General features: G+C 42.8%; 5 protein-coding genes across 7 annotated transcripts in view; 3 read left to right on the top strand and 2 right to left on the bottom strand.

Annotated features, from left to right (window-relative positions):
- Window positions 1-10,338, top strand: part of LOC119558892 (syntaxin-1A) — a 42,748-nt gene extending 32,410 nt beyond the window's left edge. Inside the window, exon 3 of the mRNA XM_037872101.1 lies at window positions 6,981-10,338. The gene's annotated coding sequence lies outside the window, so the exon portion shown is untranslated. The remainder of the gene's footprint in view (window positions 1-6,980) is intronic.
- Window positions 1-12,202, top strand: part of LOC119558908 (eukaryotic translation initiation factor 4E type 2) — a 48,372-nt gene extending 36,170 nt beyond the window's left edge. Inside the window, exons 3-4 of one of the 2 annotated variants that reach the window (XM_037872114.1) lie at window positions 10,753-10,901; window positions 11,375-12,202. In XM_037872114.1, coding sequence (XP_037728042.1) covers window positions 10,753-10,901; window positions 11,375-11,399 — 174 coding nt within the window. In that variant the 3' untranslated portion in view covers window positions 11,400-12,202. Of the gene's footprint in view, window positions 1-10,752; window positions 10,902-11,150; window positions 11,296-11,374 lie in introns of those variants that run through there. The other variant, XM_037872105.1, reaches the window with a different exon arrangement.
- A 260-nt stretch (window positions 12,203-12,462) lies between these two features.
- On the bottom strand, window positions 12,463-16,954 carry LOC119558860 (structural maintenance of chromosomes protein 1A). The gene is made up of 11 exons (XM_037872098.1): window positions 16,466-16,954; window positions 16,257-16,405; window positions 16,026-16,194; window positions 14,945-15,967; window positions 14,316-14,885; window positions 13,996-14,251; window positions 13,640-13,944; window positions 13,473-13,579; window positions 12,909-13,412; window positions 12,668-12,845; window positions 12,463-12,605 (listed from the first exon to the last, which is right to left on the bottom strand). Exons 1-11 carry the CDS (start codon window positions 16,862-16,864, stop codon window positions 12,543-12,545), a joined length of 3,723 nt encoding a protein of 1,240 aa, XP_037728026.1. The 5' UTR covers window positions 16,865-16,954; the 3' UTR covers window positions 12,463-12,542.
- Window positions 16,955-18,194: 1,240 nt separating this feature from the next.
- Window positions 18,195-20,439, top strand: LOC119545787 (heat shock protein 68). Its single transcript, XM_037851659.1, has one exon. The coding sequence runs from the start codon at window positions 18,385-18,387 to the stop codon at window positions 20,296-20,298; it is 1,914 nt and encodes a 637-aa protein (XP_037707587.1). The 5' UTR covers window positions 18,195-18,384; the 3' UTR covers window positions 20,299-20,439.
- On the bottom strand, window positions 20,380-21,169 carry LOC119545788 (rhodanese domain-containing protein CG4456). 2 transcript variants are annotated; one of them, XM_037851660.1, is made up of 2 exons: window positions 20,617-21,166; window positions 20,380-20,546 (listed from the first exon to the last, which is right to left on the bottom strand). In XM_037851660.1, the coding sequence occupies exons 1-2, from the start codon at window positions 21,078-21,080 to the stop codon at window positions 20,543-20,545; spliced, it is 468 nt and encodes a 155-aa protein (XP_037707588.1). In that variant the 5' UTR covers window positions 21,081-21,166; the 3' UTR covers window positions 20,380-20,542. The 2 variants fall into 2 exon arrangements, with proteins under 2 accessions (XP_037707588.1, XP_037707589.1); XM_037851661.1 differs by lacking the exon at window positions 20,380-20,546 and having other exon boundaries at window positions 20,613-21,169.
- Window positions 21,170-21,350: the final 181 nt, after the last annotated feature.

Below are 21,350 nucleotides of genomic sequence, written 5' to 3'. Positions count from 1 at the left end.
CGCCCACCCACAAAGCCCACATTTGCCACATCCACATCAACACCCCCACCGCCCCTTATGGGCTGTGTGCTAATGCGCACAAGAAGCAAATTTACATTTAGTGCTGCATATTTTAGGGGGTTCCTCAGTGCCTCATTCGTCCTTCATATCGTATCCCTAATAAGAACTACAAAATCTCTGAAATCGATTTATGTCATTTGCATACCTTGCCACTTTATTTATGAGCAGACAAAGGCACCTTTCATTTTTTTTATTAAACATAATGGGTTGAAAGACAGAGTTAGTAAATTGCCAACTCTGCAAATCGTTAATGGAAAATTCTCAATAAAACTTGAAGAATCGTAAATTAAATAAACTCTGGACAAAAATTCATGAGTAAGTTGGCAACAAAAGTTGGCTCCAAATTGCAATTAAATTTAACTCGGCTAAATTTAGCAGAGCCACGCATTTGGACTAGACCCAATCCTCTTCCGATTTGTCTCTATATATAAATATATATAAAAAGCACACAGCGTAGGAGCTTAAAACAAATCGCATAAGTTGGCAGCTTTTAATGAAGGAGGGCGGGCGAACAGGGATGAGCTCGGCTCAGGCTTTGTAGATGGGATGAGATGGGATGCTCCTCCTCCTTTGGCGTCCGCCACTTCATCAGGCACTCAAAATCCTCAACTTTAGCAGCAGAGTTAAGTCGCTGCCAGTTTAATCCCAAGTGCCTTCATCCTTGTGCCTTCGTTCCCAATCTCTCCCCTATTTACCCTATCTACCCAATCTTCCACCACATTCTTAAACCTTCTCCTCCATCCTTTGAGCAACTCTCGCTCCCTGTGCGTTTGTCGTTCTGCTCGAGTTGATGAAACGAACGAGTCCCAGGGCCTAAGTCCATGTATTTATGTGTGCCGTAGGTTTCGGGGGGCCATGAAACTTTTCAGCCCCTGCACGGAGAGAAAAAAAGTTGTTAAAGAGTATGGATAAAGGTGTTCTTTATGGGTATCGGAATTTGATTAATTTAGCTTTAGACACACTTTTAGTGGAAAGTGTTAATACATGTTTGTAGTTCTGAATTATTAATAAATATTTTTTGGCTGATTTCTCAATGTCTGGTTAAGGTTACGGTTTGTTATCTGCCAAAGCTTGTCAGCAGAACCTTAAGTTGTTCGGAAAGACAAAGAACCAATCTTTACGGGGTCTGTTATGAGACTATTCAATGTTTAATTCGTTTTGACAAACCTAAACAGTAGTAGTTAACAAATGTTAACATGACATTGAGAAATCGGACCTTAAGAACGTACCACAGTATTAAGTACTGTTTCTGACTGTGTTTAAATTCCATTTAGCATAGAATTTGTTCTATTCCAGGCAATGAAGTAAGGGGCAAGGAGGAAATTCCAACCCCTCCACTCGGGTTGTCTATTTTTAAGGGGCAACTTTTCGGGAGGGGTTGGGAATTGTGGGATGAATAGTGTTTGCCTTGTGGTGGGTGGCTTCGAGAATGTCGCTTGTCTCTCCGACCTCGAGTCATAAATTGGGCACAGTGGCGGCATAACAATAAGTCACAAACACACACTGCCTGCTCCTCCTTTCCCTGCCTCCGTTTCATGCATAAATTTAAGAGAGCCAGAGGAAACGCTTGACTTGGCAACAGTTCTAAGTTCCTAGTTCCCAGATCCCAAGGTCCAGATCTGGACTGGGCATGGGCAACTTCGTCATTTGTGCAAACATAAAACCATTGTAAACAAACATGGGCAAACGCTTGATGCCAACACACAGACACTCCGAAACACACGAAGGAACCCAGCATAAGCTGTAAGTTAAACCGTTAAAATTGGTTTACAGAGAAGGTGGGCGATGGTATTGGATCCTTGGAAATATCCATGAGCGGGAAAAGTGGGGAAAGTGAGGAGTGTGCCACTGACAGGAGCCATTGTTGTCAGATAGTTTTTATCCCCGCTGTCGTTGCTCCGGCCAACGTATCTGCATTGCTGTCCTGTTCTGTTCTGTTCTGTTTGTCTCCTCTGCCACTTTGCCAACAGACAAGAAGTTGGCCAAGTACTCGAGCATCACCCAAAGTACAGTGGTAATCCAAGCTGCAGATACTCAAAAACAAGTCGGGAAGAAAAGAGACAAGTGAAATGGATATTCAAAAGGCATATCATATAATAATTGTTATACAAATGTTTGGTAATCGAGTAGGATACAAGAAATTATGAATGCGTACTATGAGGTAGCAGTAAATGAAGTTATTTCCAATTCAAAAGGGAATTTAAGATTTCATTCCTTAAAAAAAATGGTGTCAAAAAGTATGCTACGAAAAGTGTGTTTTCTTTTGTAAACTAAAATCAAAAAATAAATTTATTTGCCTTTCTTAACCAAGTTCTACTCTATGTGGCCTTCAAAGGAGGTACTCCTTAATGTTTATTCTGGTGGCCCAGTCAAGAGCCAACCCCCATATCCTTACTCCTTTGCTGTCACTTAACCGCACGCGCCTATAAGCAGGCAATACATTTTAACGTTAATGGAGAACGTGAAAGTCAAGGATAAAGCAGGATGTGCAGGGGGTTATAAAAGAGGCGAAAAAAGAGGGACGTGGGCATGCCGTGTTCTTCATCACTTATGGCCATTATGTGATTGTCGCTGCATGGCAGGCCCAAAGAAATGTATGTAAATCCATCCACATTCTCTCTGCAATTCCGAAATGTGTAATGATGACGATAATCTGGATGATGACGTTGATGATGATGAGCGGGGGACAACACACCTGCCGCCAGCTCTAATTTGCATTTATGTGGGATGCACTCTATCTGCACAGCCCACACAAAGTGTGTGACTTGACATATGCAGACATAAGTGGTGCAAAATGCATTCCAAAAGGTAGAGAGTTTACTTATGGAAATATTTTGTACTAGGTTCCCTTTATTTTTTAAATCGTTAGAGGTTACTGAAGGCAAAATCATTTCTTAGCACAGACCTACTCTTGAATTGCTATAGCTTTACTATGATATAACTTAACATTGATTCTTAAAATTGGAACCAGAGTTTTTTGTATATAGACTGTATTTTGGTATATATTTTTTATGTAAATGAACTATAGGTAGCCTCCAGTTCTTAATGCTCTTCTCGCCACACAGCCTTGTACCACCTTTTCCCATTGTTGACTGTCGGTCGCAATTTGCAATGGGGGTTGCTGGAGTCCTTGATGGTTCAATTTGCAGCCGGGCATCCATTCATCTCCACCCCCGCAGCCTGCGAAATCAATGTGTGGCCGCGTGGGTGTGTCCTGCCACGCCCCTGATTGAGTTACATGCTGCATTACCCATGCAGACGACCCCCGTAGTCCCGATGATGTCCTGGCTGGTCAGCATTCGAGCAGAGGAGGATTTGCGTAAGCGAGCCACATAAATAGTGATGGAATCCCAGTGCCGCCACCTGCACAAACCAGCCGGCCACACATACACACAGTCGGCCGACACCCACTCACCACCCCCAGTTAGTCCCGTCAACCCACTCAGCTCCCACCTGAATGACCACAAATCCCCAGCATGCGCCAAGTTCGGAGGTGGGTCTACGGTCTATGGTCTACGGGTTATGGGTTGCAGCACGTGTCCTGTGCCATCAGCTTTGCCAACATCTCTCGCCCAGGCAATTTGCTCCTGCGGTTTGTCCTAATGCTCTGTCCCGACCAGCTCCTCCCTGTCCATCCCTGCCCCCATCCAGTGCTGTCTCGTTTCGCTGATGAATGACCATCAAAATTCCCACCATTATCGCCGGCTCCTGTGCCTTTTGTACACCCTTTGTTCTTGCTGCTCGATTGCCCGCCTGAAGTTGACCGATTAACTTCCCTCGGATGGAAAACACCAAGCCTTGTGCCAGCATTTCATCTGGCATTTGTTTGTAATTCCATAAACAAATTTTAGTTAAAATAAGACGTTAGGAAGGAGAGGCAGAAGGGTTTGTCTACAAGGCTTAGCTCCTTTTTCCTGGAAATTATTTCATTGGAGCAGAAACTGATTCTTGGTGACTTGTTGAATATACCTACAAATAGCCAACATATTTTCTTAGAAATACCAAAAGATCAATGTCTCAGATATTTATATAACCTTAGGCTATAACACTTACTTATATTTTGACCAACTACCTGGACTTGATGAAAAAAAGGTCATGAACACCTGTAAGATATCTGAAAATTTGTATGTTTTTATTCCTTCAGGCTGCCAAAACATTTTCAATTAATTCCAGTTAAAATCAAATTTTAAGCCAGTGATAAATAGCCTTTAATATTAAAACAATTTAGAAACTAGTTGTCTGGTTCAGCACTTTCGATTTCTTTTTGTTCACTTTCACCCAAGTGAAACTGAAATCATAAATGCTAAATTCTGTCAGGGGTCTGAGCTGCTTCCCAAAGGATCTGGGCGAAAAGGCAAACATTGCGCTTCAATCTCCAGTCGTTGGTTGTTGTCTCAAAGGGAGATGAACTAATTTGCATACTTTTTGAGACCGTTGTGTTTCCTTTGTTTTCAGAGAAGGGAGAGGAGGAATCTGTGGGTTATAGTAGGGTTGGTTGGCTTTTCCTCTGGGTTGGTGGGAGCTGTCCCTCAATTAAACTGTCATGTCAAAGTCAGAGGCGTCAGTGGCGGCATTGAAGATTGGCGATGGCCATCGGGGTTATCGGGGATCTATGTGGTGGTATGCTTGGGCATGGGATGCTAGGGGTATAGGTTCCATCTATCTCGGTCTTGTCTGGCGCTGCGTTAGCTTTTACGACCCATTCGGGCTGGGCCCGTCACTCGGATTTTAAGTGCCAGCTTCGGTTATAACCCAAACCCAAACCCAAACCCCCTGCCATTTCCTCGTCCTCAGTTTGTTGGCTCTAGTTCAATTCAATTTGCTGCTCTGGCTGTTGCTATTTCAGGCCTAGTCTCCAAATGGCAGGCACAGCAGCTCAGCCCCGTTGGCTTTTGACATTTCAAATTGATTCTCAGCGATTTATGTATATCATTTCCACCCACACAGCCTCACGAGGACATAATATGTCCTCCGGTTTGTGTGTCCTTCTGGCAAACAGCACCAAATTATCCTGTTTTTGCGGTATTTATTACAAATATCATATTGTTGATATAAGCACAGCTGTCTTTAAGCACATAAATATTTATAATTGGCAAAGATGAAGTATTAAATGCTTAATACCGATTATCCGTTGGCAAGAAGGAAGGATATTTTAATACCTCTACAATGCAGAGTTTCATAATTCATATGTTTTGGCATTTTGCGGATTTCGAGCTCTCGCACTTAACTGCCTTTTAATGCAAGTTTCTCACACAAGTACCATTAAGACAAGAAACTTCTCTAATGAGCATTAAGCATTGAAAGTAAACTCAAACTAGAAACACTCTGGCCGCAGTCTCGAGGGAAACGGAAATGTGGTTTTTGGCTAACCACATGCTTGAATTTAAATAGAAGTTATAAATGAGAGGGAGATTGGGTGTTACTTTATGTCAAGGTCGTCTTAAATCCACCCACCAACTGCTGCTGCATTCTCAACTGAAACTGGGGTGGGCAAAAATGATTTCACCTGTCCAACATCTGGGATACAAACTGAAATCGCTTTTCCAGAATGTCGTGCAATATTGATGAATGATTGAGTTTAATGCTGTTTCTATATCTGACCTCTTGCCTCGGCAATCAGAGAGATCAATTGCAAGGCGACATCGGGGGATGGCGACTATTTTTAAACATTTGTGTGGGGGTCAGGCCAAAAAAAAAAGGGAGGGCCAATGCAGTGACGCAAATTTGTCGATTTCCACACTGAGAAAAAAGGTGAAGACTATGTTGTCATTAGAACCTTATCGCATTTAGGACCTAACGATAGGGGATATTTTAAAAGTAATTAGGAAACCTTGTTTAAGTAAAAAAAAATATCAATATGATGCCCATTCCATATGCATTTTTCTCTCCCTGTGAGTGGGATGATGTTTGATGTCGATGGGTGGTCAGTGGGTGGTCGTAAGATATCGCGATTCTAGCTGATGTCATCAGCCAGAGGACAAGAACCGCAGTGGCTTCTGTTTCTCTGACGTTTTCGTCTTGGTTGCCTAAAGCCAAATTGAATAAATAGAAAATGTTTTTTGTTGTTCGCCATAGGTCTAATGAAATTCTAACACGCGCCACACTTCAAGTAGGCGATGAATGTGAGTCCATGTGTCCTGGTTGGGGGCCACAGAGCTCCTCTGCCTGGGTATTTGTGAGCAGCTGGTCATAATGAGCCACTTGAGTGGCGCACACGCATGCAAAAAGCATTCGAGGCTAAAGTCGTTTTGTGGTCGGTGGTTCGGTGGTTCCAACATCATCTGACCTTCGACTAGAGACAATGGCAAGGCCAGGATTCTAGGTGGGTGTGAATGGGTGGATGGGGAGTGTGTGTGTGCGTGGCATGAGCTTCACTTCCTGTTGCTGGACCTTCCTTTGCCAACGTGCACAGGGGAAATTACTGCTAGATTTCACATTAGTTACAATCTTGAAACCTGCGGTAATCTCATTCCTTTAAGAAAAGAAGAAAATTTACTCAAAAGTCGCTAGTTCTATTAAAAGCAGATCTTTGGAACAGTGAAAAAGGAACGAGTGGAATCGTATGAAACGTCACATGCAACTCTGTTTTGCATAGGGTTGCCATCGTCTCTACAAGTGCAAGTTTAAACAGTTCAATCGATTTATTCATATCTGGAAATGTTTTTTCTGCTTTTATAGTTTTGTCAACTTATAGCTCATTTCTCCCTGAGTGCACTGCCTTCCCTCCAAAACCTTAACCACGTACACATGCGAATTTTTATTTCCGCTCCTCGTTTGTCGGATTGCCATTGCCAGGACGTGTTTGCAACGCTTTTCAGTCGAAAATTTCCCTTGGAAAGAAGCGTAGAGAGAGTATAACAATTTGCCTCAGCTTCAGTTTGATAATCATTTAACACTTTTCCGTATATTTCTCGCTCTAGATAAAAACCCAACGCAGCCAGCCGCCCAATGCATACTAATGAGCGGAGGAGCCCGGGAGTCACGTAGCCAGAAGTAAGGGAAAGCCAAAAAGGACCTCATCCCATCCCTTAAAGCGGCGAAGAGCGGTGGCTCTAATTAAGACAGGCCTGGTCTGGAAAGTCTGGATGGTCTGGTCTGGGCCAAAATTAATGGAACCCACGAGTGGTGGAGCGTTTTCGGTGTTCACACAAATTAAATTCCATCAAGTTTATTTGCTGTAAATGAGAGGCAGTGTGGCAGAAGAGGAGAGGAGTGGAGTGGAGTGGAAGTGCTGGCCTTAATTTAATTTCCCCATCCTTAACCCTTTGTGCCCCTTAGCACGTGTTGCCATGTTACCATCTACCATTTACCACTTAGAAGCGAAAGAATAGGCCTACAGACACCTACACTTGAACACACAGATGCTAAATCAGATTCGATTGATTTAAATTCGTTAGATTTTCCATGTAAATAGTCATTATAATTATTATTGTGGTCTACGTTGGTATTTGCGTCGAGCAATGTCAGCGGTGAACCTTGAAAAGCGGAAAAAATTGTAAACATAAATCTAATATTTATTACGAAATTTCATAATTGTGCATCTCGCAAATGCTATGATTACAAAATATTAAAAGAAATGAGACGAACGAGCGGAGGGCAAATCTATTAATTAGTAATTATTATAATGTGATGTTATATATATAAATCAATCGATAAACAAAAAACCTAAGGCAAATTAAACATAAAAAATGAAATATACAAAACTGTTAACCAACGTAACAAATTTCACTAAGTAGATTTTTCGAATTAAATTTAAATTATAATAATTAAACAAATATAGCAAGAAAGAAGAGAAAACATAACAACTTTGCTGTATACACGAGATAAAACTGCGTTTTTCTACTAAAAATGAATATGTAAAATGATTTTTCAGACTTAGATTACCCCATATTCCTAATTATATAAAAACAAATTATACATATATAAATTACAAATTCTATGTAAATGTTGTGCGTATATAAAAGCAAAAGCGTAGAACCCCATATTTCGAGAACTTTTAGTTATTTATTATGTGTGTGCTATATCTTCATCTATGTAAACATAAAAAGAGCGCTTTGCTTCGTCTAGGAAACATTTTGGGCCTTAAACCAACCCTACTCAAGCCTGGGCCTTGGTGTTCTTCTTGTTACCCAGCATTCTTCAGATCAATATATCTATATACCCCTGGGGAGGGGGGCAACCCACACACTAATGGTTATTCTATATCTACGTAAATGTGTTCGTTTCTAAACTTGTATAAAAGCACGTCCCCCTCTCCGCTCAAACACGAAAAGTTTGTAAAATATTGACAGAGAGCAAGAACGAAGGAAGATACGAAATTATCTTATAATATTAATACTATTTCCGGGAATAAAAGAAGAAAACATTTAGTTTTTCTTCTTGAATCGCATTTCTTCCACTTTTCACCAATCAAAACAAATTTAAATGAGAAATTTAATACGAAGAATTGAATTTTGAGTCTCTTCAAACCTCAAGCTCAAAACAGACCCTTAAAAAATAAAATAAAAAAATAATAATGAAGTTTCTAGGTTCTATTATTTAGTTATCTTGTTATTTATATGTTTAGCTTTAATTTTTGTCTAATATATTTTTAAGTTTTGGCTCCGCAATAAATACAGACAATTATATATATTTTTTCTATAATTTGTTTCATTTTGTCATTATTGATTCGTGGACGAATAAAAAAGAAAATAAAACAAAAAAAATGGATAACAAATGAATTGCTAAATTTAAGCGCAAAAGTTCAATTAATAAAAATTAGAATTTTAAAATTAACATAATTTGGACTATTTATATATACATACGCATATATATACAAATCTATATATGAATAATTAGTAACAAATCAAATCAATTTCCATAACAACCGCCAGAGAAAAAAAACAAAAAAAAATATATATTCTTAGTGACGAGAGTGCAACAAGACACACTCGTGCAATTGTACTTTAAAATTGAATAAAATTCAAAAAGAAAAAAAACAATGAACAGTGGAGGTGGATAATGAACGAGCGAAATGGTATATGAAGCATCACATGCAACTCTGACTTTCATAGGGTTGCCACCGTCAACTTGCAGGCAGCCTTTAGAAGAGGAAAGCAGCAACCGTCGAAACACAAGCAGACTCACTCACACACAAGGCTTGAGATCAGGAGAGCAAAAGGGATAGATAGAAGTTGCTTCACCGAGTTATAGAATTGATTGATGATTATTTTTGGTGAATGTGTCGCGCGTTGGGAGCAGCAATTGCAACAATAATTCCAGGCATATCGAAGCATTTTTACTCAGCACTCAGACGACAGCAATCAGCGAAATCGGCAACCAAAACTGATGGCAATAACAAGCAAAAGATAAACAATTCGGGATCAGAGAGCGAAGACAAACAGGATGAAGAAGCAACCACACACACACACACAGAGATACCACACACACAAACACAATAAAGGACGAAAGCGAACAAATAAATACTTAACGGGATTCACATATGTATATTCAAGAAGCAATAATGAAAGTATATTTCCAAGTATGATAAAAAACAACCAAGAAAGTCAAGAACTAACATGAATAAAAAATATTTATACATATATTTTAATTATAGTTACAAATTAGCATATATATAAATATACATACATACAAACATATATACCGAAGATAGTCCAAATAATTTAGCGAAGAATGAAAACCAAACGAAGTAAAGTTTAATATTTACAAAATATTAAAATATCAATGTGCAATTTAACAAGCGTTTAAAACACCACACTGACACAGCCACACAAAATTAATGCTACACCTATATATACACACATATGTAAACCGATTATAAACATTATATATGCGTATATAACAAGTCGATACGAAATAACGATCCATTTAAAAGCGAGTGAAGGCGAGCGACAAACTTTAGTGGCGAAAAAAGAAACAATTTAGTTTTGTGTGCACACACCACAGTAAGACCTACTTAAAAGGAAATCAAAATTCAACTAACAAAACCACACGAAACGAAGCCGTGCTAAAAATGCTACAGAAGGCGGTTCAAGTCAAGTTTTTGAGCAAATACTCATAATTGTTAAAAATGTTTAAATAATATAATAACAAAAGCAAAAAAAAACAAATTAATTAAAAACAAACAAAAATCCGTAACAAAAACAAATTGCATATTATCATATATTTTCTCTCTCCTTAGACAATTTAGTTAATTATGAAAAGTAATGAAAAACAAACATTATACCTAAGTGTTAGTCTTATATATAAATAAATATATGATTAATAATTAAAAAAAAAGATAAAAGCAGAAAAAGAAATTCATGGAACAGCAGCCGACGAAAGAAATGTGAAGAAAGCACAGTAACAGCAAAAAAGTGAAAACAAATTAAAAAGAAACAAAAACCAGCAAAGAAACCAAATCGAAATGAGAAAAACAAAACTTAAATTAAGAACTTAGATTTGCCTTTGTGTTATTATCAAGTGTGTTTCTTATTACCATTATTATTATTATTTTTTCATTTCCAATTGGTCAGACGTGTGAAATGATTTCCTTACATATTGATTGAGAAATAAAAATTATTAAACAAAAAAGCAACAAAATGTGTTTTTATTAATACTATTTAAAAGGATTGTCCCCCGATAACGCATGGTTTCCCAGGCTCAAAAACTATATCATTTGTCTGCCATACTCATAATTCGTTTCATCTGCAGGAGGATAGCTTATCAGTATGGAACCGGACTGCCACTGATATGACCAGTACAACACGTATCCGTGATACGTTACGCAGGATATTAAATATACCTCTAACAACGGCAATGGAGTATAAGATACACTGTGATAGCCTTAAATATGTTTCAATGTAAGTATGAAATTCGGAGTATTGCATTATAACCCTAATATACCAGTACAGTATAATCACAGACTAGATTTGTTGTTAAAAAAATATACCAAAAATATAACTCATCCGTGGAATTTTGTGTTATATTTATTTTTTTTTAATAATTTTTCAAGATTTTGAATCTGAATTTTTGTTATATTTTTTTTACAATGAAATTTTGATTATAATCCATACTAATCCAACACCTAATCTAACCTGTATAACACGCAGGCCCAGGCGTCGAAATCGAAAACTGGGGAATCTGTTTAATCGAAATCGATACTCATTCAATTCAAGATATGGAAGGGCATGATTAAAAATCTCCGAAGATCAAGACATTTGTTATTTTGGAAATGTTAATGGTTTGGGAACAGGGGACTGGAACTGACCTGGTCAATTGACAAGCACACACAACCCACTAATGATAAAACCGATATTCTTTTCTTATTTTGCAGTAATAAAGGCCCATTGAAAAGCTGAAATTCAGTGAATAACTATAAACAAAAGAAAAACAAAAACAATAATTACACAAACAGATAATATAAGTCGCTAGTGAAAGCAGCAACAGTCACAAGTTCACCGACAGCACAGACAAACGTTACACCAACCCTAAGCACAAGGAACCATCGTGGACACAACAGAACATCAGAACACCATCGGAATCGAACCCACAATCCTGATCGACCCACATCAACAACGAGGGCAGGAGTGGCTCCCAGCTCAGCCGCCCCAGATCCCGAACATCAAACCCCATAGAAAGGCAAATTAATATTTAAGCGCTAATGAGACAAATCTTTGTATTTTAAACGAGTTTACAAAGTGTGTGTATATATGAAACGCCATAAATATTTTAGTTTGTATGTATAAAAGTTAAATTAGGCATTCCCTATTAAAGAAAATCAAAGTCCCTCTTTACTGCCTGAAACTGAAGCCTTTCCAATCTGGCTACCGCAATCTATCTTAGTTTATTTTGTATTAATTTACCGAACCCTACTATCTTAATCTCCCGAACGATTGCAATTGGACCACCTCTCCCACAGGCGTGCCCTTGTATTGTAGCCTTATCGATTATCGCCATAGCCGGCAGGCAGCCAACACACCAGATAATGAATCTATGAAACTGACACACTAACTAGCCGATACTGTATTTATCTGTTTGCAATGATTATTTTAAATTAATGATACAAACCGAAACTGAATAATCAAATTGTTTGTTTTTGTTCTTGAAGAAATACAAAAAGTTTTTTACGTGAAGAAAAAAAAAAGAGAAAAACTAAAAATTGAAACTAAAAGCAAAAACCCAGTTGTTTTACATATACCACCACACAGCTATCATTCGAACCACAATTTCACACATTCGAACATTTATCTCTCCCGTAAACTTTCTCCGGTACAGTTCAACCAACGCAAGCCCAAAATAAAGGATACTATTAAAGTTGCAGAACCTATTTTCAAAACAACGTGGTAATTCCCATTATTTTTGGCGTAAGGACGGATTAAATCGACGATTGTTCCGACTTTTTCCAGATGGACATTGGAGATATTACACATTTACTGGCTTTATTAATTGGAAATTGCGAGCTTTACTTTACGAGTACTTAAAACTATTCCGAAATATGATATTTACGTGTCCTCGAACTCTGTCAAGTCCATTATATAAACATTTGATACGAGGCAGTCTCCTTCCTGAAATTGAATAGTAAACCAACTTTAACAAGTGTCTGGATTTAAGCCACTTTTATATCTACCCCAGGTGTAATGCCCACAAGGGCATCAGCATGGCCGTAGAACTCTTCCTTTAAGGAGATGACGATGGTCTGCAGATTGGTGGTGTGATCCCTAATGTACGAAGCGACTTTGCCAATGTTCGTGTTGTCCAAGGCGGCATCAATCTCGTCGAGCACAAAGAACGGCGCTGGTTGATAACTAAAGATAAACCAAATATATATAAGATTTTTGAATACATATTTAAGTACAATTTCAACTTACCTGTGGGTGGAGAAGAGCAGAGCCAAGGCGGCGATGGTTTTCTCGCCACCACTCAAGTTGTTCATGGGCTGGAATCGTTTGCCGGGCGCCACACAATTGTAGTTGATGCCATCCAGATATGGTTCCTCGGGATTATCGGGTCCAATGTAGGCCTGGGCTGCCTCGTTGCGAGCCAGTTTCTTGTATATGCCATCGATGGCATCCGAGATGTGCTGACAGCAAGCAACGAAGCGAGAGGAGCGCTCGTTTTTGACCCGCTCGAATGCCGCCTTGGCCTTCTTAGCCTTTTTACGCGCATTCTCGAACTCCTCGTTGGTGGATTGCACTTTTTCCGTTACGGCATCCAGCTTCTGCATGGCCCTCATGTTTGGCGTCTGTATGCGCTCCAGGACGTCCAATTTACTTTGCAGGTCCTTTTGAAGCAACTCGTGGGTCTTTTTGAAGCCAGAGTCATCCTTCAGCTTGGTGTACTCTCGTGGTAGCGATCCATAATCGACCTCGATGCTATGGATGAGGTAAACATTTTAAATATAGAATTTTCGAAACTATTATTGGAGAGCTTACAGATTTTCCATTGCTGCTGCTGCAGAAGTGGATGCGACATCCGCATCGCTTTGCCGCACTGCATCGTCCAGCGAGCCGCGCAACAATGGCACCACTATGCAATCGGTCTGCGGCGAAGGAATAGTGTATTACAATTATGGTTTTAAAACTGAGTAACGACAACTCACTTTCGCTTGCAACAGTATGTTCTGTCGTTCGTTTTTCTTGGCCTCGATCTTCGACTCTACCGAAGATAAATGGCTGCCCACGTTATGGATCTCCTTGGCCAAGTTCGCCACATCTTTCCGCGCTTTGGAAATGTCCTCCTCCATGTCATCCACGGCTTGCTTCTTCGCCTGCTTATCCTGCTTGAACTTTTCCATTTTCTCCTTGTCCTCGTCGATTTCCTTGAGGTAGCGTGCCTCGGCCGTTTTGAGTCCCTCCAGGGCATCTTCCTCGTCCTGCACGCTGCGCTCCCAACGCTCAACGTTCTCTGCAATTCGATTAATTAAATTGGATCAATATATAATTCTTATATACTTGCTTTTCGTGTCCTTCTGTTTCTCGAAGTCCAGCTGCGAGTTGATGGAATCTATCTGCTGCTCGAACTCAGCCCGCTTCCGCGCTCGCTCCTGCTGCATGACCAGTTCCCGCTCCTCGTACTGACGGATGTTCTTCACGCCCAGGCGGCGGCAGAAGGAAGCGTATACTTTGTCCTCCACATTGTTCATGTTTTCTTTGATTTCCTGGATGTGCTCCTCGCGGTTTTGCATACGACGCTCGATCTCGTTGATCTTGGGCTATAATATTAAGATAGAGACACTTGCTATTTCAATTTAAAGAAAATGTAATAAAAAAACTCACCCCGAAATCATCCAGCTGGGTTTGCACCTGCTTTAACTGGTTGTCATACTGACCAATAGACTTTTTGGAGGACTCCAAGTCGACCATGCTATATTTAAGCCTATTCTCCAAACCTTTGATCTGCGATTCCACAGTGGCGAGCTCACTCTGCTTGCGCGACTTTTTCACCAGCTCCTTTAGCTCTTCTTGGAGACGTTCCTTCTGCATTTTCAGCTGGGCCATGTGCTTCTCGTCCCAACGCTTGGCCTTGCGCGCCAAATCGTGACTGCCGCCAGATATGAGACCTGATTTTTGATAGAATGTTCCGTCCAGGGCCAGAGCATCGAAACGGGAGCGGTCAATCTCATAGGCCACTTTCATCGCGTCCTCTGGAGTCTCGCAGACGAGAGCATTTCCCGTAGCGAAGAGGACGGCACGTTCGATCTCCAGCGGCTCGAACTTGAGCACATCGAAGACCAAGCGCACATTGCGCGGATCGCTGATGTTGCGAAGGCGTTCCTTCAAGGGCTTCACTTGCAGATAGTCCAAGGGCAAGAAGGTTTCCACTTCCAGCATTTGCTCCTTTAAGATCTGTTGGGCAAATATAATGATTAGTAAACTTTAAACCCAGTCAGGAAAATAAAACCCACCTGAATACAATGTCGCGCTGTCTTTTCGGTGTCCACAATAATGGCTTCCATGAACTTGCCCAGCACTTTAGTCACGGCCACGTTGTAGCGCTTGTGGGTGGGCTGACACATATTGATCATGCGGTCGTACACGCCTGGAACCTGCTTTTTAAACAGCTCTACCACCTCCTGCTTCTTTTTTCGCCGTGCATCCTCGTGCTTATCGCTCTTGGCATCGCCTAGTTGGTCACGCACGTCCTCAAGCTCGCGTTGCTTTTCGGCAATCTTCTCCTTAGAGGTGCCAACATCTCGGCGGAGTTCGTCCTTTATCCGATTCTGCTCTTCAAGAGCTGCCTGTGAGGATTTTATGTGATCCATCAGTTTGTCTCGACGCTTTACAGCTTCTTCGCGTTGCAAGGTGAGCTTCTTGAAGGATTCCTCTACAGAGGCGCGTCGATTGGTTTCACCATCAAGCGTGTCCTGTTCGGACTTCTGTTCGCGGTTCACTGAGTCCAGCTCGGAACGGTACTGGGTGGCTGTGGCTTCCGCCTCCTGCTTGAGGCGATCGTACTCCTGCACGAGGCCCTCCTCCATGTTGACGCTCTTGCCCCGCCGCTGTGACTCGTTCTCGATCTCGTCCTCGAAACGCTTTTTCAGAGCTTCTACATCGGCGAGTTGCTTCTCTAGTTTCCGGATGTCCGACTGGTGAGCATTGTCCGCCTCGCGGGCCGTCTCCAGTGTCTTTTGCAGCGAAGCGAGCTTCTTCTTGCAGTGGGTAACCTTTTCCTTGGCCTTGATGTACAGTGGCCGCCGTTTGTTCATCTGGGTCTCAAACTCGCGTATCTCCTGGTCGATTTTGGCCAGGTCTCGAGTTATCTTTCCAGCATCTTTCTTCTTTTCGCGCAGGATTTCGTCGGCGGCCTCTTTTCGCTGCTCGACAGCCTTCACATCCTGCTGCCTTACCTCCAAATCGGCTGTGAACTTCCGGATGTCCCGCTCCACGTGGAAGAGTCTAAACAGTTGATACTCAACTTGTTTCTCGTTCTGTGGGAATCAACGTTGATTAAAAAAGGTATTGGATTATGAGGGAAATGAGGCATACATATTCGTTTTGCAGGCGGGTATAGCGATCGGCTTCCATCTTTTCGTGCTTGGCCTCCTTGCGTTCCGCCGCGATGCCCTTTTTCTTTTGGTATGTGAACTGCGTCTCCTCCTCGGCCACGATCATTTCCTGCTTCAGGCGGTTGTAGTCATCCTTGAGCAGGCCAGATCTGCAACAAGCGAACAGAGTTAAGAGCAACCAAGAGTTTTGTAATTTAAAGTTAATAATTACCCGCTGATTTCCTCAAACAAAGCTGTGCGTTCCTTGGGCGTCTTCATGGCTATGTTCTCCACAGCTCCCTGGAAGACCAGAAAGTTCTTGGCTTTGACATTGATGCCAATCTTCTCCAGCTTGTTCAGATACGTGCTGCTCGAAACGCTCTAAAAGGGGGTAAAGAGATTAGATGGCTACCAAAGGGAAAATTAGGTATCCAAACGTACCTCTCCGTTGATGCGGTACTCCGAGGAGCCGCCGATGACGGCCCGCTGGAAGTCCATGTGGCGGTCCTCATTGAGCACAAACTTGGCCGTCACATAGCAGCTGCGGGAAATGGGCTTGCCTATGGAGGAGCCGTGAATCAGGTCGTTCAGGCGCTTCACTCGCAAACTGCTGGTCTTTTCGCCCATCACGAAACTGATGGCGTCCATGAAGTTGGACTTCCCTGATCCGTTGGGCCCGATCACCGCGTTGAATTGCTTGAGAGGACCCACGACTATGTGGCCGCGGTAGGACTTGAAGTTCTCCATTTCGATGAACTCCAGGAACGCCGTCTCGTCGTCCGGCTTGCGGACGGGCGCCGCCGCCATCCTGTGGGACACCTCATCGTCTTCGTCGGCCATTCGCACCTTGGATAGCGCAAAAATCCACGAGTAATAACAATAAGAGCGCGAAATAAATTTTTTTCGCTAGAAAGTAACAAGACGCTAGGGATGGTAGGGTGTGGGAATTTAACTATCGATAGGATACAAAACCGATAGTTTATCGCATATCGATTGCGGGACTATCGATTAATTTCCTCTGGAGAAATTATGAATATATTTTAGCCGGGACACAAACCATGTGTTAACATTTTTCTGCCAGAAGCAAATTAAAAAACGTGATGCCAGACAAAAAAAATTCTGTGTCATTAAAAGACATCTCCAGTTCCCATATCAAAACCTAGAGTCGGAGACGTTCCCGCCCAAACACGCCGCCCCATCGGGACAGATTGGCCCTCACGCTCGAGATCTCGGTCGCGATCCTTGGAGCGTTTATGAATTTGTCACTGATGTTAGCCTAGCTGCTGTCATCGATGAATTGTTAATGAATTATTCACTGATTGCAGCCTTGCTGCTGTCGTCGATGATTTGTTGATGAATTCTTGACTGATAACAGCCTCGCCGCTGTTGTTGATGAATTGTTGATAACAGCCAACTAACTGTCATCAATGAATTGTTGAATTTTTTACTGTTGACAGCCTAGCTGCTGTTTATCCATGCATTTTTTGCTGGCTGCCGTCGTCATTGAATATTTGAGTGACGTCTTCGTCAAAGCTTGGAAGGAGCTTTCTTGCGATTATTTTTTCATTAAAATGTACTTATTTATTTGGCAATAATTTACCAAGTTTTTGCGACCTTTAGTATGTACATTAAACAATACTGTTTTAGAATATCCAAACTGTTTTGGGATATAGTGGTCCGATTCTTATGATGCTACAAGATTCTTCCTTGGTAAAACCAAAAAACATGTCGAAAATGTCTGATTCATTGCATGATAAATTTTCATCAAAATTATAAGGCCTTTGCAGGGGAAAACTAAGATAAAGATACATATGTATTTTTATACAGACGTCAATAAGGCAAATAAACATAATCTAAAAATATGAATGGCTTAATTTATATTTATACAGCGAACTGTGCCCAAAATAGCTTGCACACGAATTTAGTTTTATGGATATATGTACGTATATATCTAGTGCTGACCTACGACACTGAAAGTAATATCCCTCGATTGTTCTTGAACTTTCTACTCCTTTCATCCGTCACAATTTCCCCTGCGAATGCACACTAGTTGATCCGCTCGCACCCACACGAAATGCCTCGAATGTTCTGCCCTTTTCTCGCAGGGAAATCACGAATTTTCCCCTCACTGCGGCTGAGTATAAATAGCGGCGCATATTTCCCAGGCGCCACATTTGAAATCAAGCAACCAAAGTGAAAGCACATAAAACAAGCAAAGAAAATAAGAAAACTGTCAGTTGAAAAAAAGTGAACAGAAAACTAACTAAAAATTAAATAAGTAAAAGTAAACACCTTTCATAAGAAAGTGCAATCAAATAATCTACGGAGATCCATTACAAAAGCGACAAAAACAAACAAAAATGCCAGCCATTGGAATCGATCTGGGCACCACGTACTCCTGCGTGGGTGTCTTCCAGCATGGAAAGGTTGAGATCATCGCCAACGACCAGGGCAACCGCACCACGCCATCGTACGTGGCCTTCACGGACTCTGAGCGACTGATTGGAGACGCCGCCAAGAACCAGGTGGCCATGAATCCCAGGAACTCGGTCTTCGATGCCAAGCGTCTGATTGGACGTCGCTTTGACGACCCCAAGATCCAGGAGGACATGAAGCACTGGCCCTTCCGTGTGGTTAGCGACAACGGCAAGCCCAAGATGAGCGTGGAGTTCAAGGGCGAGGAGAAGCGCTTCGCCCCGGAGGAGATCAGCTCGATGGTGCTCACCAAGATGAAGGAGACTGCGGAGGCGTATCTGGGCACAACGGTCAAGGATGCGGTCATCACAGTGCCCGCCTACTTCAACGACTCCCAGCGCCAGGCAACCAAGGATGCCGGCGCCATCGCTGGCCTCAATGTGCTCCGCATCATCAACGAGCCCACTGCGGCGGCACTGGCCTACGGACTGGATAAGAATCTTAAGGGAGAGCGCAATGTGCTCATCTTCGATCTGGGCGGTGGAACTTTTGACGTCTCTATTCTCACCATAGACGAGGGTTCCCTTTTCGAGGTGCGCTCCACTGCCGGAGACACCCATCTCGGAGGCGAGGACTTCGACAACAGGCTGGTTAACCACTTGGCCGAGGAGTTCAAGCGCAAGTACAAGAAGGATCTGCGCTCCAATCCACGAGCACTTCGTCGCCTTCGCACAGCCGCCGAGCGGGCCAAGCGAACCCTCTCCTCCAGCACAGAGGCTTCGCTGGAGATCGACGCCCTATTCGAGGGCCACGACTTCTATTCCAAGGTGAGCCGGGCCAGATTCGAAGAGCTGTGCGGTGACCTGTTCCGCAACACGCTGCAGCCGGTGGAGAAGGCACTCAACGACGCCAAGATGGACAAGGGCCAAATCCACGACATTGTCCTGGTGGGAGGCTCAACGCGCATTCCCAAGGTTCAGAGCCTGCTGCAGAGTTTCTTTGGCGGCAAGACCCTTAACTTGTCCATCAATCCGGACGAGGCGGTTGCCTATGGAGCCGCCATCCAGGCGGCCATCCTGTCGGGCGACGAGAGCAGTCAGATTAAGGACGTCCTCCTGGTGGATGTGGCCCCACTCTCGTTGGGCATTGAGACCGCCGGCGGGGTGATGACCAAGCTGATTGAGCGCAACAGCCGCATCCCATGCAAGCAGTCCAAGACCTTCACCACCTACGCGGACAACCAGCCGGCGGTGACCATCCAGGTGTTCGAGGGCGAACGTGCTCTAACCAAGGACAACAACGTGCTGGGCACCTTCAACCTGACGGGCATTCCGCCCGCTCCCAGGGGAGTGCCCAAGATCGATGTCACCTTTGACCTCGATGCTAATGGTATCCTGAATGTGACCGCCAAGGAGCAGGGCACTGGAAATGCCAAGAACATCACCATCAAGAACGACAAGGGACGTCTCTCCCAAGCGGATATCGATCGCATGCTCAGCGAGGCGGAGAAGTACGCCGAAGAGGATGAGCGTCATCGCCAGCGGATCGCCGCCCGCAACCAACTGGAGAGCTATGTGTTCAGTGTGAAGGAGGCTGCCGAGCAGGGTGGCGATCGCATCAGTGCGTCGGACAAGAGCAGTGTCCTGGAGCGCTGCAGCGAGACGGTGAAGTGGCTGGACGGCAACACCACCGCCGAGAAGGAGGAGTACGAGCACAAGCTGCAGGAGCTGACCCAGTTCTGCAGCCCCATCATGACCAAGATGCACCAGCAGGCAGGCGGAGATGGGCGCCAGCAGGCTCCCAATTGTGGACAGCAGGCGGGCGGCTACAAGGGGCCCACCGTCGAGGAGGTGGACTAAGTCACTTAGTAGTCCCACTTAGATGTTCCACTAATGTAGATCTCATAACCAAATATCCTCCTGAACGAATACTAAGATATATTTAACTAGAATATGCTACTGAGTAGTATTTAATAAATATTTACGACTTGCCAAAACTTATGCAACGATTTTACTTTGAAAATAGTGAGATTGGGTTGTTGGGATGATGAATCTGGATATAATTTCCTGGTGCTTTGCACGAATTCATAGAATTCCCACAGGTTTACCTTTAAGAAATAAGATCGAGTTCATTTTAAATTGGCATTTATATTTGATAAATAAGTATGCATTATTTACTTGGGCAGGCCCTCCCGTTCGGCCCAATCTAACCAGGATCCCTCGTAGTTTTTAACGTTCCTGAAGCCCAAAGCAGCAGCTGCTTCTGCGGCCTTAAGGCTCCTCTTGCCAATCTTGCAGTGGAATATGATTTCCGTATCCGGCTTTGGCTTTTCCCGGCCATATTTGGATTTAAAAAGCTGACCACTGGCAGCCAGTTCCTGGCTCACCACTCCCAAGGGAATGTTGATGCTGGCGGGGATTTGGCCGGTCTCCTTCAGCTCCTCCGGCTCCCTGACATCGATGAGAAACTTCTGCGGTTCACTGGGCAGTTTCTTGACCACATCGTAGTCCACAATTCCAATTGCTGGCGGATTGCTGCTGTAGAAACGCTGCATGAGGTGGTTTGGGGGTTTTCCGGCTACGTTGGCCGACATCTGGGATCTGGCGACCCTTAAGGCCATCAAACAACGACTCATCAGCATTTTCAATTGGGTTAATAAATGAATAAATATAAAAAAATTTATATAATTGCAAAGAACAACAAATGAATGCCGGCTGACAGCTGTTTAACTTAATTCACCACGTTTCTACAGTGAGGTGAGTTTAACTGGCAGGTGAATTTCTTTTGGCGCCCATATTTGAAATTAACTTATTGAGGTCATGTTCTTAGAACACCTTTAAAAGTTTAGGCTTAAACTCTTTGTTGATCTGCTGGTACTTACAATTTCTTTGAAGTCTTAATTCACTTCTTC

This window comes from Drosophila subpulchrella, chromosome 3R, assembly GCF_014743375.2.
Source record: "Drosophila subpulchrella strain 33 F10 #4 breed RU33 chromosome 3R, RU_Dsub_v1.1 Primary Assembly, whole genome shotgun sequence".
Taxonomy (NCBI): domain Eukaryota; kingdom Metazoa; phylum Arthropoda; class Insecta; order Diptera; family Drosophilidae; genus Drosophila; species Drosophila subpulchrella.
This window is presented reverse-complemented; position numbering and strand designations above follow the sequence as displayed.

Excerpts from the sequence above, each read along its gene's own strand:
- LOC119545787 (XM_037851659.1), top strand. The coding sequence starts at position 18,385 with ATGCCAGCCATTGGAATCGATCTGGGCACCACGTACTCCTGCGTGGGT.
- LOC119558860 (XM_037872098.1), bottom strand. The coding sequence starts at position 16,864 with ATGGCCGACGAAGACGATGAGGTGTCCCACAGGATGGCGGCGGCGCCC. Across the intron at positions 15,968-16,025 it reads CCCGCCTGCAAAACGAATAT|AACGAGAAACAAGTTGAGTA; the intron begins GTATGCCTCATT and ends TGATTCCCACAG. Across the intron at positions 13,945-13,995 it reads GAAACAGAAGGACACGAAAA|AGAACGTTGAGCGTTGGGAG; the intron begins GCAAGTATATAA and ends ATCGAATTGCAG.
- LOC119545788 (XM_037851661.1), bottom strand. The coding sequence starts at position 21,080 with ATGCTGATGAGTCGTTGTTTGATGGCCTTAAGGGTCGCCAGATCCCAG.